General features: G+C 54.3%; 1 protein-coding gene across 1 annotated transcript in view; it reads right to left on the reverse strand.

Moving 5' to 3' along the window:
* The window catches only part of LOC145340434 (zonadhesin-like), a gene marked incomplete at its 3' end in the record, with an annotated part of 19,136 nt that extends 2,710 nt beyond the window's left edge, over positions 1-16,426 (reverse strand). The window contains exons 1-9 of the mRNA XM_080184902.1: positions 16,266-16,426; positions 14,295-14,464; positions 12,876-13,078; positions 10,401-10,542; positions 8,737-8,990; positions 6,871-7,048; positions 5,168-5,276; positions 2,128-2,222; positions 572-748 (exon numbers count right to left, since the gene is read on the reverse strand). Of these exons, the coding sequence (XP_080041028.1) occupies positions 572-748; positions 2,128-2,222; positions 5,168-5,276; positions 6,871-7,048; positions 8,737-8,990; positions 10,401-10,542; positions 12,876-13,078; positions 14,295-14,464; positions 16,266-16,426 (1,489 nt within the window). The remainder of the gene's footprint in view (positions 1-571; positions 749-2,127; positions 2,223-5,167; positions 5,277-6,870; positions 7,049-8,736; positions 8,991-10,400; positions 10,543-12,875; positions 13,079-14,294; positions 14,465-16,265) is intronic.
* Positions 16,427-17,500: the final 1,074 nt, after the last annotated feature.

The raw sequence follows: 17,500 nt of genomic DNA on the forward strand, positions 1-17,500 counted from the left end.
CCGCGAATCGAACCCAGGTCCCTGCGCCAACCACTGCGCCATAGTGCTGCCCATCCCCAGTTGCCCCTTGGAGGGGCAGTTGAGAGTCACCCACATTGGCTGTGGCTCTGGAGTCACATGTAGGCCAGACCGGGGTGAGGACGGCAGATTTCCTTCCGTAAAGGGAACCGGGTGGGTTTTTCCGGACAATGGGCCATCAGTAGATTCTTAATCCCAGGTATCTTTTTCATTGAATTCAAATTCCACCGTCTGTCGTGGCGGGGATTCGAACCCGGGTCCCCCAGAACATGAGCTGGGTTTCTGGGTTAATAGTCTAGTGATAATACCACTTGGCCCATGGTTTGAAATAGGGGCAGTGTGTGTGTGTGTGTGTGTGTGTGTGTGTGTGTGTGTGTGTGTGTGTGTGTGTGTGTGTGTGTGTGTGTGTGTAGCCCCAGCTATTCAACCACAGAGGGCAGTCGCATCCGACAGAGAGCAGGGAGCACTGTAGCCAGGAACTGGGATGCGGGGGGGGGGGGGGGTGATTTTCGGCTGGGTAAGGTCACTGTGGTGGGGGTCGGGGTATACTCACGGCAGAAAGTCCTGTTCCTCCAGCTCACGGGCTCCCCAGCCAGGGCGCACCGGAGAGCGTACGACTGCAGGGTGAAGCAGAGGTGGCCCAGGTCGCCCTCCGACGCGCACAGGTCGTAGACGCAGTTCCCAAAGTAGACCTCCGGGGGCACCTTGCTGTGACACTTCTTGAACGGACCTGTGGGGTGGGAACAGGGAGAAAGGGCACGGATAACTGAGTCAACACTGTTCCTCCAACAGAGCATCTCATCATGGCCAATCCACCTAACCTGCACATCTTTGGATACTAAGGGGCAATTTAGCATGGCCAATCCACCTAACCTGCACATCTTTGGATTGATTTGATTTATTATTACATAATTTTATTTTATTTATTAGTGTCACAAGTAGACTTATATTAACACGACAATGAAGTTATTGTGAAGATCCCCTAGTCGTCACACTCCGGCGCCTGTTGGGGTAACACTGAGGGAGAATTTAGCACGGCCAATGCACCCTAACCAGCACATCTTTCAGACTGTGGGAGGAAACCGGAAACTGAAAGTGTGCCAACCGACTCAAGGAGAGAGAGAGAAAAGGAGAGAGAGAGAGAGAGAGAGAGAGAAAAGGGAGAGAGAGAGAGAGAGAAAAGGGAGAGAGAGAGAGAGAAAAAAGGGAGAGAGAGAGAGAGAAAAAAGGGAGAGAGAGGGAGAAAAAAGGGAGAGAGAGAGGGAGAAAAAAGGGACAGAGAGAAAAAAGGGACAGAGAGAAAAAAGGGACAGAGAGAAAAAAGGGACAGAGAGAAAAAAGGGACAGAGAGAAAAAAGGGACAGAGAGAAAAAAGGGACAGAGAGAGGGAGAGAAAAAAGGGACAGAGAGAGAAAAAAGGGACAGAGAGAGAAAAAAGGGAGAGAGAGAGAAAAAAGGGAGAGAGAGAGAAAAAAGGGAGAGAGAGAGAAAAAAGGGAGAGAGAGAGAAAAAAGGGAGAGAGAGAGAAAAAAGGGAGAGAGAGAGAAAAAAGGGAGAGAGAGAGAAAAAAGGGAGAGAGAGAGAAAAAAGGGAGAGAGAGAGAAAAAAGGGAGAGAGAGAGAAAAAAGGGAGAGAGAGAGAAAAAAGGGACAGAGAGAGAAAAAAGGGACAGAGAGAGAAAAAAGGGAGAGAGAGAGAAAAAAGGGAGAGAGAGAGAAAAAAGGGAGAGAGAGAGAAAAAAGGGACAGAGAGAGGGAGAGAAAAAAGGGAGAGGGAGAGAAAAAAGGGAGAGAGAGAGAAAAGAGGGAGAGAGAGAGGGAGAGAAAAAAGGGAGAGAGAAGGAGAGAGAAAGAAGGGAGAGAGGGGGAGAGAGAAAGAAGGGAGAGAGGGGGAGAGAGAAAGAAGGGAGAGAGGGGGAGAGAGAAAGAAGGGAGAGAGGGGGAGAGAGAAAGAAGGGAGAGAGGGGGAGAGAGAAAGAAGGGAGAGAGGGGGAGAGAGAAAGAGGGGAGAGAGAGAGAGAGAGAGACAGACAGACAGTGGTGTAACTGGTGAGACGGAGAGCGGGGAGGAAGGGAACAGCGCAATCCCTGTTTCTGCAGCGATATTTACCTTGTGGGTCCTTGAGCAGCCCACACCTCGCCGGCTCCTGAGCCTCTTGTTCCACCTCCTTGTCACACTTCCCCACACCGCCATTATTGGAGCACCTGTCCATGGGAACCAGAGCAAAGATTGGAACTGGGCCAAGGAGGGGGGGGGGTGGTGAACAGTCCGAGACTCGCACGGCCTTTCCTCACTGGGGGGGTCACCCCCTCTCCCCCCCGAGCCGTGGATTCGAGTCCCGCTCTGCCTCGGACACAGGGCGAGTGTGGGGTTGGGGGTAACATCACTGCATTAGTCATCCAGAGGCCCCAGGCTCTGGGACAAACACGGGTTCAAATCCCACCATGGCGGGGGGTGGATTTAAATTTGATTTATCGCTAAAATTGGGGATTGGAAGCGAGGTTTTGGTCAAGGCAGCCGTGACAACTGATGTCGGTTGGGGTTAAAAACCCATCTGGTTCACCAACGCCCTCCTGCGCCGGGGACATCTGCCCTCTGACCCCCAGTTGGGCCTACACCGACAGGCCTGAGACCACAACCGTCATCTCAATGAAGCTCAGGCGCCGACCCCAACGCCCCTGCGTGACTCCAGGCCCACGGCAAAAAGTAGTCGACTCTTAACCGTCCACTGCCCCCACCCCTCAGTTCAAGGGCAACGGGGGAGAGGCAAAGTACCCCCAGCCTGAATTGCGCCCCCTCCCCCCACTACACAGAAAAGGCGAGAGAAACAGAGCAAGTCTTGGATCTCTAGGCCCACAATCCAGGCGGACATGCGCGCTGGTGCCACACTGTCAGAGGTGCCATCGACACAAGGCCCTGTTGGCGCTTTTCGGGGTTGGGGGGGGCGGGGGTTGGGTTTGGGGTCGGAGGGGGGGTGGTTGGTGGGGAGGGAAATCCACCCCTCGTCCGGGACTGGATGGAAGAGAGGGAGGGAAGCAAGCTTGGGCGGCACGGTAGCACAGCGGGTGAGCGCCGCTGCTTCAACAGCTCCAGGGTCCCGGGGTTCGATTCCCGGCTCGGGGTCACTTGTCTGTGTTGGAGTTGGCACATTCTCCTCGTGTCTGCGTGGGTTTCCTCCCACAGTCCAAAGACGTGCGGGTTTGGGGTACATAGGGGCAATTTCTGAGCACGGCCAAAGTGCCCAGGGTCGTGACAGGGATTTGTGGGTATAATATGTAGGGATATGGGGGGGGGGGGGGGGGGGGGGGGGGCCTGGGTGGGATTGTATTCGGTGCAGACTCGATGGGCCGAAGGGCCTCTTTCTGCACTGGGAGGGTATAGGAGCAGCAGAATTAGGCCATTCGGCCCATCGAGCCTGCTCTGCCATTCCATCATGGCTGACATGCCCAATTGTTCCCCAATTTCCTGCCTTCTCCCCATCACCCTTCAACCCATCAAAAAATCTATCCAACTCCTCCTCAAATGTACCCCCTGTATCCGCTCTTCGGACGGAGGGGGGGGAAATCGAATTCCACAGACCCTTTGGGAGGACGAGTTCCGCCTCAACTCTGTTCCAAATTTGCTGCCCCTTCTCCTCAGATTTTGACCTCTCGTCCCAGGACCAGAAAACGCATCCGCTCCGTGTGTCCTTTTCCAGACCTTTTATCACTTGGCATCCCTCGATTCGATCTCCCCCTCATTGTCCTAAACTCCAGGCCAGCACAGGCCCAAAGTGCCCCATCTCTCGACAAACCCCCTCATCGGTCAAGGGAGCCTCCTCTGAACTGCCTACCTCTTTCCTCCAAATAAGGGGACCAAAACCGTACACAACACTCCAGCTGCGGCCTCGCCAATGCCTTGTAGAGTTACATAAGAACATAAGAAATAGGAGCAGGAGTCGGCCATCTCGCCCTTCGAGCCTGCCCCGCCATTCAATAAGATCATGGCTGATCTGTCGTGGCTCAGTTCCACATTCCCGCCCTCTCCCCATAACCCTTAATCCCCTCGCTTATCAAAAACCCAGTACAATACTTTCCTTCGCTTAAATGTTCAACTCCTTCAGCTATGTTGAAGAACATAAGAAATAGGAGCAGGAGTGGGCCATCCAGCCCCTCGAGCCTGCCCCGCCATTCAATAAGATCATGGCTGATCTGAAGTGGATCAGTTCCACTTTCCCGCTTTCTCCCCTTAATTCCCCTGTCTATCAGAAACCTATCTACCCGTGACTTCAATATATTTAGCGAGGCAGCCTCCACCACTTCAACGGGCAGAGAATTCCAGAGATTCACCACCCTTTGAGTGAAGAAGTTCCTCCTCAACTCTGATCTAAACTGTCCCCCACTTATCTTGAGGCTGTGCCCTCTAGTCCTACTGTCCTTTCTGAGCGGGAAGAATCTCTCTACCTCTACCCTATCCATCCCCTTCATTATCTTATACATCTCTATAAGATCCCCCCTCGTCCTTCTAAACTCCAACGAGTACAGACCCAGTCTATTCAGTCTCTCTTCATAGTCCAACCCCCTCATCTCCAGTATCAGCCGAGTGAACCTCCTCTGCACTCCCTCCAAGGCCAAAATATCCTTGCGCGAGTGCGGCGACCAAAACTGCACACAGTACTCCAGCTGCGGCCTCACCAGTGCCCTGTACAGTTGCAACATAACCTTGCTGTTTTTCAACTCCATCCCTCCAGCAACGAAGGAGAAAATCCCATTTGCCTCCTCAATGACCTTGCTGCAAACCAGATCCTTGAGATTCATGGGCCAGGCCACCCAGATCCCTCTGCACAGCAGCATGCTGCAATTTTTGAACCATTCGACCAACAGTCCAAGGGTGCGTTTGGTTGCTCTAATCGCAGTGGCCCGGTTGGGGGGGGTTCCGATATCTATCCCTCAAGCGGCGTGGCTAAAAATCGGAAAACAGCGGCCGTCGCGGTGCCTGTGGGATCTCCCTGTGCGCCAACTGGCTGCCATTTTCCTTATTCGCCACAACCGTCACTGGACTTGGGAAGGCGCTCCCAACTCTGCGAGTGCTGGGGTTATGTTCCAGGGTGGCGCAAGGCGCGAGGTACAGTGGCGCGCGTTGGGGGGGGGTTGCCCACAATGCCACCTACCCAGAGCTGTTGTCGGGTACAAGCCAACTCTCCCCCAGTTCATCGCGGCCCCCTGCCACACTGCCGTCGGGCATCAGATAGTCATCAGTCTTATTTCCGTTGTAGTTCCCTGCAACAGTCAGAGAGCCAGCGTTAGAACAGGGAAAGAGCGAAACATCACCGATCGCAGAGTAAAGCTCCCTCTACACTGTCCCCCCCATCAAACACTCCCAGGACAGGTACAGCACGGGGTTAGATACAGAGTAAAGCTCCCTCTACACTGTCCCCCCATCAAACACTCCCAGGACAGGTACAGCACGGGGTTAGATACAGAGTAAAGCTCCCTCTACACTGTCTCCCCATCAAACACTCCCAGGACAGGTACAGCACGGGGTTAGATACAGAGTAAAGCTCCCTCTACACTGTCCCCCCATCAAACACTCCCAGGACAGGTACAGCATGGGGTTAGATACAGAGTAAAGCTCCCTCTACACTGTCCCCCCATCAAACACTCCCAGGACAGGTACAGCACGGGGTTAGATACAGAGTAAAGCTCCCTCTACACTGTCCCCCATCAAACACTCCCAGGACAGGTACAGCACGGGGTTAGATACAGAGTAAAGCTCCCTCTACACTGTCCCCCCATCAAACACTCCCAGGACAGGTACAGCACGGGGTTAGATACAGAGTAAAGCTCCCTCTATACTGTCCCCCCATCAAACACTCCCAGGACAGGGACAGCACGGGGTTAGATACAGAGTAAAGCTCCCTCTACACTGTCCCCATCAAACACTCCCAGGACAGGTACAGCACGGGGTTAGATACAGAGTAAAGCTCCCTCTACACTGTCCCCCCCATCAAACACTCCCAGGACAGGTACAGCACGGGGTGAGATACAGAGTAAAGCTCCCTCTACACTGTCCCCCCATCAAACACTCCCAGGACAGGTACAGCACGGGGTGAGATACAGAGTAAAGCTCTCTCTACACTGTCCCCCCATCAAACACTCCCAGGACAGGTACAGCACGGGGTTAGATACAGAGTAAAGCTCCCTCTACACTGTCCCCCCATCAAACACTCCCAGGACAGGTACAGCACGGGGTTAGATACAGAGTAAAGCTCCCTCTACACTGTCCCCCCATCAAACACTCCCAGGACAGGTACAGCACGGGGTTAGATACAGAGTAAACGGTGAACTTAGATGCCATCTTAGTCTGGCAGAAGCCAGGACCCAAACCTGGCACCTTCTGGTGACCATGCCTTGTTGCAACACTGAAGTCGTGGGACTCAGGCTTGGTTAACTCTTGGTGAATACTTGTGTAGCTCTTTCTCCCTCCGAGATCTCTCCACTCTTCCCACTTGGCCTCTCGAGGTCATTGCCTGAGTCCCATAGCTCCGCCATTGGGGGAACTACCTTTCGCTGCCTGGGAGAAAGTGGGGGTGGGGGGGGGGGTGCTCCAAACTCTGGAATTCCTTCCCTAAAGCTCTCTGCCCCTCCGATCCGTGCTTCGAAAACCACCCCTCCCTCCGAATCTTCATCGTCCCAACGCCGCCTCAACCAAGGGTGTCAAACTTTGTCTGAGAATTCCTTGGGTTCAGGGATGTGTCTCCGGGCGCAACAGCAATGCAGGTTTGTGTCTTTGCAGGGTCTATCCGGCCTGCTCCGCCCCCCCTCCCCCAAACCACTCCCGGGCACCTGGAGGAGAAGGGCCTGGTTCCCTTACCGCAGAGGCCGCAGACCTGTCCCGCGTAGGAAGACGGCACCGTGACGTCCACGTGATGGTTCCCGTCATAGCGCACCTTCAGCCCGAAGTCCGTCTCCAGGGCGACGAAGACCCCGCTGATCCGCACCGCCAGCCCCTCGCCCGTGAGGACGGGTAGATGGACCCGTCGCCCGTCCAGCTGCGTTGGGGGGGGGGGGGGGGGGAGGGAGAAAGACCGTTAGAGCGCGATCAGGGCGATTGTCCAAAATGGCTTCCCTTCTTCCCACAATGCACCACATAACCTGTTGGACCCTGCTTATTTAGCATGGCCAATCCACCGAACCTGCACATCTTTGGGCACTAAGGGGCAATTTAGCATGGCCAATCCACCTAACCTACACATCTTTGGGCACTAAGGGGCAATTTAGCATGGCCAATCCACCTAACCTACACATCTTTGGGCACTAAGGGGCAATTTAGCATGGCCAATCCACCTAACCTACACATCTTTGGGCACTAAGGGGCAATTTAGCATGGCCAATCCACCTAACCTACACATCTTTGGGCACTAAGGGGCAATTTAGCATGGCCAATCCACCTAACCTACACATCTTTGGGCACTAAGGGGCAATTTAGCATGGCCAATCCACCTAACCTACACATCTTTGGGCACTAAGGGGCAATTTAGAACATAACATAAGAACATAAGAACATAAGAAATAGGAGCAGGAGTAGGCCATCTAGCCCTTCGAGCCTGCCCCGCCATTCAATAAGATCATGGCTGATCTGTTGTGGCTCAGTTTCACTTTCCCGCCCTCTCCCCATAACCCTTAATCCCCTCTCTTATCAAGAACCCAGCATGGCCAATCCACCTAACCTGCACATCCTTGGACACTAAGGGGCAATTTAGCATGGCCAATCAACCTAGCCTACACATCTTTGGACACTAAGGGGCAATTTAGCATGGCCAATCCACCTAACCTGCACATCTTTGGACACTAAGGGGCAATTTAGCATGGCCAATCCACCTAACCTGCACATCTTTGGACACTAAGGGGCAATTTAGCATGGCCAATCCACCTAACCTGCACATCTTTGGACACTAAGGGGCAATTTAGCATGGCCAATCCACCTAACCTGCACATCCTTGGACACTAAGGGGCAATTTAGCATGGCCAATCAACCTAGCCTACACATCTTTGGACACTAAGGGGCAATTTAGCATGGCCAATCCACCTAACCTGCACATCTTTGGACACTAAGGGGCAATTTAGCATGGCCAATCCACCTAACCTGCACATCTTTGGACACTAAGGGGCAATTTAGCATGGCCAATCAACCTAGCCTACACATCTTTGGACACTAAGGGGCAATTTAGCATGGCCAATCCACCTAACCTGCACATCTTTGGACACTAAGGGGCAATTTAGCATGGCCAATCCACCTAACCTGCACATCTTTGGACACTAAGGAGCAATTTAGCATGGCCAATCCACCTAACCTACACATCTTTGGACACTAAGGAGCAATTTAGCATGGCCAATCCACCTAACCTACACATCTTTGGACACTAAGGGACAATTTAGTATGGCCAATCCACCTAACCCGCACATCTTTGGACACTAAGGGGCAATTTAGCATGGCCAATCCACCTAACCTGCACATCTTTGGACACTAAGGGACAATTTAGCATGGCCAATCCACCTAACCTGCACATTGTTGGACACTAAGGGACAATTTAGCATGGCCAATCCACCTAACCTACACATCTTTGGACACTAAGGGACAATTTAGCATGGCCAATCTTCGTAACCTACACGTCTCTGGATGCAAGCTGGTCGGCGAGGTATTGGGGTCCAAGGGGCTCGGGGCGACGCTTGTACTTACGATGACTCTCCGGTTCTTTGAGATGGTGACGCGGCGCCTGTAGACGTTGATGTGAACGGCCTTCACGTAGGACACCCGTGTGTTGCGACCCCGGTGTTCATTGCTGGTCTCCACGCTGAAGTAGGGGAGGCCGGAGGAGGCGGTGGGCTGGCAGACCTGGGCGAAGGTGTAGGTGCAGTTCCCCATGAAGTCATAGGAGAGCTTGTCAAAGGTCTTGTAGTGGGGATCCCCTGAGGCGGTGCACGTTCCATACCCTGGAACAAGAGGGAATCGTCAGAAGGGTTAACATGGGAAGGCCATTTGGCCCCTCGTGCCTGCTCCCCCACTAATGGCGGATCCATCCCGGAGTTCCCCCTCTCAATATGACTTCCTTAATTCCACACGGAACAAAAATTCTATCAGTCTCAGTATTGACTGCATATATATGCGTGCGTGTGTGCATCTGTGCGCGCGAGAGTGCGCGTGCGTGTGTGCGCATCTGTGCGCGCGAGAGTGCGCGTGCGTGTGTGTGCATCTGCGCGCGCGATAGTGCGCGTGCGTGTGTGCGCATCTGTGCGCGCGAGAGTGCGCGTGCGTGTGTGTGCATCTGCGCGCGCGATAGTGCGCGTGCGTGTGTGCGCATCTGTGCGCGCGAGAGTGCGCGTGCGTGTGTGTGCATCTGTGCGCGCGAGAGTGCGCGTGCGTGTGTGTGCATCTGTGCGCGCGAGAGTGCGCGTGCGTGTGTGCGCATCTGTGCGCGCGAGAGTGCGCGTGCGTGCGTGTGCATCTGTGCGCGCGAGAGTGCGCGTGCGTGTGTGCGCATCTGTGCGCGCGAGAGTGCGCGTGCGTGTGTGTGCATCTGTGCGCGCGAGAGTGCGCGTGCGTGTGTGTGCATCTGTGCGCGCGCGTGTGCGTGTGTGTGCGTGTGCATCTGTGCGCGCGCGTGTGCGTGTGTGTGCGTGTGCATCTGTGCGCGCGAGAGTGCGCGTGCGCATCTGTGCGCGCGAGAGTGCGCGTGCGTGCGTGTGCATCTGTGCGCGCGAGAGTGCGCGTGCGTGTGTGTGCATCTGTGCGCGCGAGAGTGCGCGTGCGTGTGTGTGCATCTGTGCGCGCGAGAGTGCGCGTGCGTGTGTGTGCATCTGTGCGCGCGCGTGTGCGCATCTGTGCGCGCGAGAGTGCGCATCTGTGCGCGCGAGAGTGCGCGTGCGTGTGCGCATCTGTGCGCGCGAGAGTGCGCGTGCGTGTGCGCATCTGTGCGCGCGAGAGTGCGCGTGCGTGTGTGCATCTGTGCGTGCGAGACAGAGTGCGCGAGACATTTCACAGCTTGGTCTGGGCTCCTGCTCTGCCCAAGACCGCAAGGAACTACAAAAGGTCGTGAATGTAGCCCAATCCATCACACAAACCAGCCTCTCATCCAGTGACTCTGTCTACACTTCCCACTGCCTCAGGAAAAGCAGCCAGCATAATCAAGGACCCCACACACACCCAGGACATTCTCTCTCCCACCTTCTTCCGTCGGGAAAAAGATACAAAAGTCTGAGGTCCCGAACCGACCGACTGTGAAAATCTCCCCAGTCGCCACACTCCGGCGCCTGTTTGGCGAACACGGCGGGAGAATGAAACACGGCGACCGATCCACAGTAACCAGCTCGGTGTGCTGGTCTGATCAGTGACGCAGATCTTACCCAGAGGGTGGCAGCCGTACTCTCCGTCCTGCAGCCCACACTCTTCCTGCGCTCGGCACCCTGCCTTCTCACACGTGACGATATCGCCTCCCTGGCATTGGCACCTCTGGGTGCAGCCCGTCTCGTACCAGCTCTCACCAAGCTAAAGGCAGGAAGAAAAGATTGCATTCAAATAGCGCCGTTCCGCAGCTGGACCACTGGGTGTACAGCTATCGGGCTGAGAGAGAGAGAGAGAGGACTGAGAGACACCAGTCAGTGTACAGATATCTCCCTGAGAGAGAGAGAGAGGGGGGACTGAGAGACACCAGTCAGTGTACAGATATCTCCCTGAGAGAGAGAGAGAGGGGACTGAGAGACACCAGTCAGTGTACAGATATCTCCCTGAGAGAGGGGACTGAGAGACACCAGTCAGTGTACAGATATCTCCCTGAGAGAGAGAGAGAGGGGACTGGGAGACACCAGTCAGTGTACAGATATCTCCCTGAGAGAGAGAGGGGACTGAGAGACACCAGTCAGTGCACAGATATCTCCCTGAGAGACAGAGAGGGGACTGAGAGACACCAGTCAGTGTACAGATATCACCCTGAGAGACAGAGAGGGGACTGAGAGACACCAGTCAGTGTACAGATATCTCCCTGAGAGAGAGAGAGGGGACTGAGAGACACCAGTCAGTGTACAGATATCTCCCTGAGAGAGAGAGAGAGGCGGGACTGAGAGACACCAGTCAGTGTACAGATATCTCCCTGAGAGAGAGAGAGGGGACTGAGAGACACCAGTCAGTGTACAGATATCTCCCTGAGAGAGAGAGAGGGGACTGAGAGACACCAGTCAGTGTACAGATATCTCCCTGAGAGAGAGAGGGGGGACTGAGAGACACCAGTCAGTGTACAGATATCTCCCTGAGAGAGAGAGGGGACTGAGAGACACCAGTCAGTGTACAGATATCTCCCTGAGAGAGAGAGGGGACTGAGAGACACCAGTCAGTGTACAGATATCTCCCTGAGAGAGAGAGAGAGGGGACTGAGAGACACCAGTCAGTGTACAGATATCTCCCTGTGTGAGAGAGAGAGGGGACTGAGAGACACCAGTCAGTGTACAGATATCTCCCTGAGAGAGAGAGAGAGGGGACTGAGAGACACCAGTCAGTGTACAGATATCTCCCTGAGAGAGAGAGAGGGGACTGAGAGACACCAGTCAGTGTACAGATATATCCCTGAGAGAGAGAGAGGGGACTGAGAGACACCAGTCAGTGTACAGATATCTCCCTGAGAGAGAGAGAGAGGGGACTGAAAGACACCAGTCAGTGTACAGATATCTCCCTGAGAGAGAGAGAGAGAGGGGGGACTGAGAGACACCAGTCAGTGTACAGATATCTCCCTGAGAGAGAGAGGGGGGACTGAGAGACTCCAGTCAGTGTACAGATATCTCCCTGTGTGAGAGAGAGAGGGGACTGAGAGACACCAGTCAGTGTACAGATATCTCCCTGAGAGAGAGAGAGAGGGGACTGAGAGACACCAGTCAGTGTACAGATATCTCCCTGAGAGAGAGAGAGAGGGGACTGAGAGACACCAGTCAGTGTACAGATATCTCCCTGAGAGAGAGAGAGGGGACTGAGAGACACCAGTCAGTGTACAGATATATCCCTGAGAGAGAGAGAGGGGACTGAGAGACACCAGTCAGTGTACAGATATCTCCCTGAGAGAGAGAGAGAGGGGACTGAGACACACCAGTCAGTGTACAGGTATCTCCCTGAGAGAGAGAGTGGGGGGACTGAGAGACACCAGTCAGTGTACAGATATCTCCCTGAGAGAGAGAGAGAGAGAGAGAGAGAGAGGGACTGAGAGACACCAGTCAGTGTACAGATATCTCCCTGAGATAGAGAGGGGACTGAGAGACACCAGTCAGTGTACAGATATCTCCCTGAGAGAGAGAGGGGACTGAGAGACACCAGTCAGTGTACAGATATCTCCCTGAGAGAGAGAGGGGGGACTGAGAGACACCAGTCAGTGTACAGATATCTCCCTGAGAGAGAGAGAGAGAGAGGGGACTGAGAGACACCAGTCAGTGTACAGATATCTCCCTGAGAGAGAGAGAGGGGACTGAGAGACACCAGTCAGTGTACAGATATCTCCCTGAGAGAGAGAGAGAGAGGGGACTGAGAGACACCAGACAGTGTACAGATATCTCCCTGAGAGAGAGAGGGGACTGAGAGACACCAGTCAGTGGACAGATATCTCCCTGAGAGAGAGAGGGGACTGAGAGACACCAGTCAGTGTACAGATATCTCCCTGAGAGAGAGAGAGGGGACTGAGAGACACCAGTCAGTGTACAGATATCTCCCTGAGAAAGAGAAAGGGTATCTGAGAGTTAATGTACAAATACACAAACAGTTCAGAATATGGAAGTACAATAATAGTTCAAACTAACAGCATTACCGTCACCCTGGAACCGTGGACCCCCCCGATTGCGACTTACCTGTCTGTAATCGCCCCCAGCGTCAGTGCAGCCACACTGGGCCAGCGGAACACACTTCCCATCGCTCTGGAGGAATCCACCGTCACACTCACAGCCCTCGACACACCGCTCGGAGCACAGGCTTGGGGAGAAGTGGCTGTTACAGGTGGCAGGACAGGTGCTGGCGCACAGGCTGTAGTGACTGTTTGGAGGGCAGTCCAGAGCTGGGGAGGAGACAGAAGCCATTATTAGTGTTGCAGTCACGGACTCTGCAATCCCTGGCAAGAGGGGAGGGAATCTCATTGTACATTGCGGCACAGTGGGTTGGCACCGCTGCCTCAGGGACCCGGGTTTGATTCCCGGCTTGGGTCTGTGTGTTTGTGGAGTTTGTACATTCTCCTCGTGTCTGCGTGGGCTTCCACCGGATTCTCCGATTTCCTATCACAGTCCAAAAGATGTGCAGGTTAGGTGGATTGGCCATGCTAAATTGCCCCTTAGTGTCCAAAAGATGTGCAGGTTAGGTGGATTGGCCATGCTAAATTGCCCCTTAGTGTCCAAAAGATGTGCAGGTTAGGTGGATTGGCCATGCTAAATTGCCCCTTAGTGTCCAAAGATGTGTGGGTTAGGTGGATTGGCCGTGCTAAATTGCCCCTTAGTGTCCAAAGATGTGTGGGTTAGGTGGATTGGCCGTGCTAAATTGCCCCTTAGTGTCCAAAAGATGTGCAGGTTAGGTGGATTGGCCATGCTAAATTGCCCCTTAGTGTCCAAAGATGTGCAGGTTAGGTGGATTGGCCATGCTAAATTGCCCCTTAGTGTCAAAGATGTGCAGGTTAGGTGGATTGGCCATGCTAAATTGTCCCTTAGTATCCAAAGATGTACGGGTTAGGTGGATTGGCCATGCTAAATTGTCCCTTAGTGTCCAAAGATGTGTAGGTTAGGTGGATTGGCCATGCTAAATTGTCCCTTAGTGTCAAAGGGGTGTAGGTTAGATGGATTGGCCATGCTAAATTGCCCCTTAGTGTCCAAAGATGTGTAGAATCGATGTGGAGATGCCAGTGTTGGACTGGGGTGGGCACAGTAAGTAGTCTCACATCACCAGGTTAAAATCCAACAGGTTTATCTGGTAGCAGAAGCTTTCATTGCACTGTACCTTGATTCACCTGATGAAGGGACAGCGCTCCGTAAGCTCGCGCTACCAAATAAACCTGTTGGACTTTAACCTAGTGTTGTGAGACTTCTTACGGTGTCGAAACGGTGGGGTAAATGTATGGGTAAGATGCTTTGTCAGAGGGACAGTGCAGACTCGATGGGCCGCAATATTCAGACGCGAGGGGGCGGAGAAAAGGTTGTGGTCAGATGTCCAAGTTTCCCCCTGTACTTTTCCCCCAGCAATCCAACGCCCGCTGTGGTTGGAACAGTTTCAAGGAAACAACGACTCACGACAAAAGTTCTCAGTCCTCCAGCTGTGAACGGTGGCCTTGGCCAACAGGCAGGCGTCTGTGTAGGCCTGGAGTTGGTCACACAGTGTCTTCTCAAGACCCTGGTACTGACACATGTCATAGACGCAGTTGTTAAAGTACGGCTCGGGGTCCACCATTTGAACACAGTCCCTGCAGGGTGGAAAGGGGAGACAGCAACGTCAGAGATTTCAACTCACGACCCAGGCCTCTGCCCCCAGCGCTGGCCTGAGTAGGCCCGAGTCTGGTGATAAGGCCTATTGGAGCATCAGGTGACAAGTGGTACGCAACATTCGCGCCACACGATGTCCGTCACCAAAAAGAGAACCGCCTTGACGTTCAAAATGGTGTAACCATTGCTGAATCCCACCCCGCCAACACTGTCAACATCCTTGGGGTTACCATGGACCAGAAACTGGACTCACCACATTGGCTCCAAGAGGAGGTCAAAGGCGAGCAATATTGTGGACAGTAACTCACCTCCTGACTCCCCCCACTACCCCCCAAAGCCCACCCATCATCTACAAGGCAACAAGTGTGATGGAACACTCTCTCCTCGCCCGGATGGGTGCGGCTCCCAATGACCACCATCCAGGACAAAGCTCGATTGAGATGTGGACCACAAACACACACTCCCTCCACCCCCGAGGCACAGTCCCGCCTGCAAGGCGCACTGCAGCGCCTCTCCAAGGCTCCTGAGGCAGCACCTTCCAAACCCACCACCTCTACAAGGACAAGGGGCAGCAGATGCCCGGGGAACGCCCCCACCTGGAGGTCCCCCCTCCGAGCCACTCACCATCCCGACTGGGAAATATATCGGCCGTTCCTTCGCTGGGTCAAAATCCCGGAATTTTCTCCCAAACGGCATTGTGGGTCGACCCACAGCACGCGGACTGCAGCGGGTTCAAGATGGCGGCTCCCCCATCACCTTCTCAAGGGGCAACTCAGGATGGGCAATAAATGTTGGCCTCGCCGGCGACGCCCATGAATATACAAAAGGAACCAAATGAGGCCATTTGGCCCATCGTGTCTACTCCGCCATGGCTGCTAAGTTTCTCAACCCCATTCTCCCGCCATGGCCTTCATAGCGAGGGGGATTGAATATAAAAGTAGGGAGGTCTTGCTGCGGCTGTATAGGGCATTGGTGAGGCCGCAGCTGGAGTACTGTGTGCAGTTTTGGGCGCCGCACCTGCGCAAGGATATTTTGGCCCTGGAGGGAGTGCAGAGGAGGTTTACTAGGCTGATGCCGGAGTTGAGGGGATTGAGCTATGAGGAGAGGCTGAATAAACTAGGCTTGTACTCGTTGGAGTTTAGAAGAATGAGGGGAGATCTCATTGAGACGTATAAGATGATGAATGGGATGGATAGGATAGAGGTGGAGAGACTCTTCCCGCTCAAAAAAGACAGTAGGACTAGGGGGCACAGCCTCGAGATAAAGGGGGAGGCGGTTTAGAACGGAGTTGAGGAGGAACTTCTTCACTCAAAGGGTGGTGAATCTCTGGAATTCTCTGCCCGTTGAAGTGGTGGAGGCTGCCTCACTAAATATTTTTAAGAAGCGGGTTGATGGGTTTTTGATAAGAGAGGGGATTAAGGGTTATGGGGAGAGGGCGGGAAAGTGGAACTGAGCCACGACAGATCAGCCATGATCTTATTGAATGGCGGGGCAGGCTCGAAGGGCTAGATGGCCTACTCCTGCTCCTGTTTCTTATGTTCTTATGTTCTTATTTCCCCCTAACCTTTGACCCCTGAGCCAATCAGGAACCGATCTATCTCAATCTCAAAGATACTCAATGACCCGGCCTTCTCTGTGGCAACGAATTCACCACCCTCTGGCTGACGAAATTCCTCCTCATCTCGATTGGAAAGGGTTGTCCCTTTACTCTGAGTCTGCACCCTTGGATTCTAGTCTCTCCCGCTCATGGAAACATCTTCTCCACGTCCACTCTATCCGGGCCTTTCCCTGTTCCGAATGCCTGATTTCCAATGCCTCACTAATGGTGGCCAACAGCCGATCATTTTGGGAACTTGGGAACTCCCAAATTTCTGCCCCTTTCTCTGCCACTCAGGGTCGCCTGAGCGAATATTGGCGTTGGTTTTTTTCTTCTGTCTCGTCATGTTGCTCTTCAGGCACCACGTGGGATATCACGAGGTTAAAGGCGCTACGTAAATGCGAGCGGCGCCGTATTCTTACCGGAAGGGCCCCTTGGGGTCAGAGATACGTCCGCACTTGTCTGGGCCAATCACCTTCTCATAGAGGTCTTTCTCGCAAGGGCGTTCCTCCGGGTTGTGGGGTTTGCAACTGAGAATAAAGCAAGGGTGAGAATTCATTGAATAGACAAGGACATGGATGATTCTGAGCTGCATAATTTGTCCTCGGGGGTCACGGGAAGACGGCGACGACCCCCCCCCCGGGGTCGCGGGAAGACGGCGACGACCCCCCCCACCTGGGGTCGCGGGAAGGCAGCGACGACCCCCTGGGGACACGGGAAGACGGCGACGACCTCCAGGGGTCACGGGAAGAGGGCGACGACCTCCAGGGGTCACGGGAAGAGGGCGACGACCCCCCCACCGGGGCCACGGGAAGGCGGCGACGACCCCTAGGGGTCGCGGGAAGACAACGACGACCTCCAGGGGTCACGGGGAGATGGCGACGACCCCTAGGGGTCGCGGGAAGACGACGACGACCTCCAGGGGGCACGGGAAGGTGGCGACGACCTCCAGGGGGCACTTGGTAACCTCGTGAGGCCTCGTGGTCCAAACAGGCAACGGCGGAGCCACCTCCTCAGGGGTCCTTCCTTCGACCCAGGCGCTGTGAGCTTTGGGCACGGGGTCAAAGGGCGTCACTCGCGCGCGTTGGGTTTCAAAATTCACCTTTCCGCAGCTGGCAGGCGAGGGCCAACGGTCAAACTGTCCCCCGGTGGCCCGAGACCCAGTGTGAAGGGTTTTGTTTGACTGAGGGTCACGCGTCGCCGGCCCCCTCCCCTCGCTTACCTCTCTTCTTCATCGTCCGATGTCTGCCAACTGTTGCCCAGCTCCCCCACGCTTCCCGCCACCGTACCGTCTGGCTTACGGTTATCATTGTCCGGGTTTCCGTCAAAGTTACCGCATAGTCCGCACGTCATGTTAAAATAGGAGCTAGAACAGAGAGAGAGAGATGAAGGGGCAATTTACCATGGCCAATCCACCTAA

The sequence above is a fragment of the Carcharhinus amblyrhynchos genome, unplaced genomic scaffold, assembly GCF_965287045.1.
Source record: "Carcharhinus amblyrhynchos unplaced genomic scaffold, sCarAmb.v2.hapA chromosome_1018, whole genome shotgun sequence".
Taxonomy (NCBI): domain Eukaryota; kingdom Metazoa; phylum Chordata; class Chondrichthyes; order Carcharhiniformes; family Carcharhinidae; genus Carcharhinus; species Carcharhinus amblyrhynchos.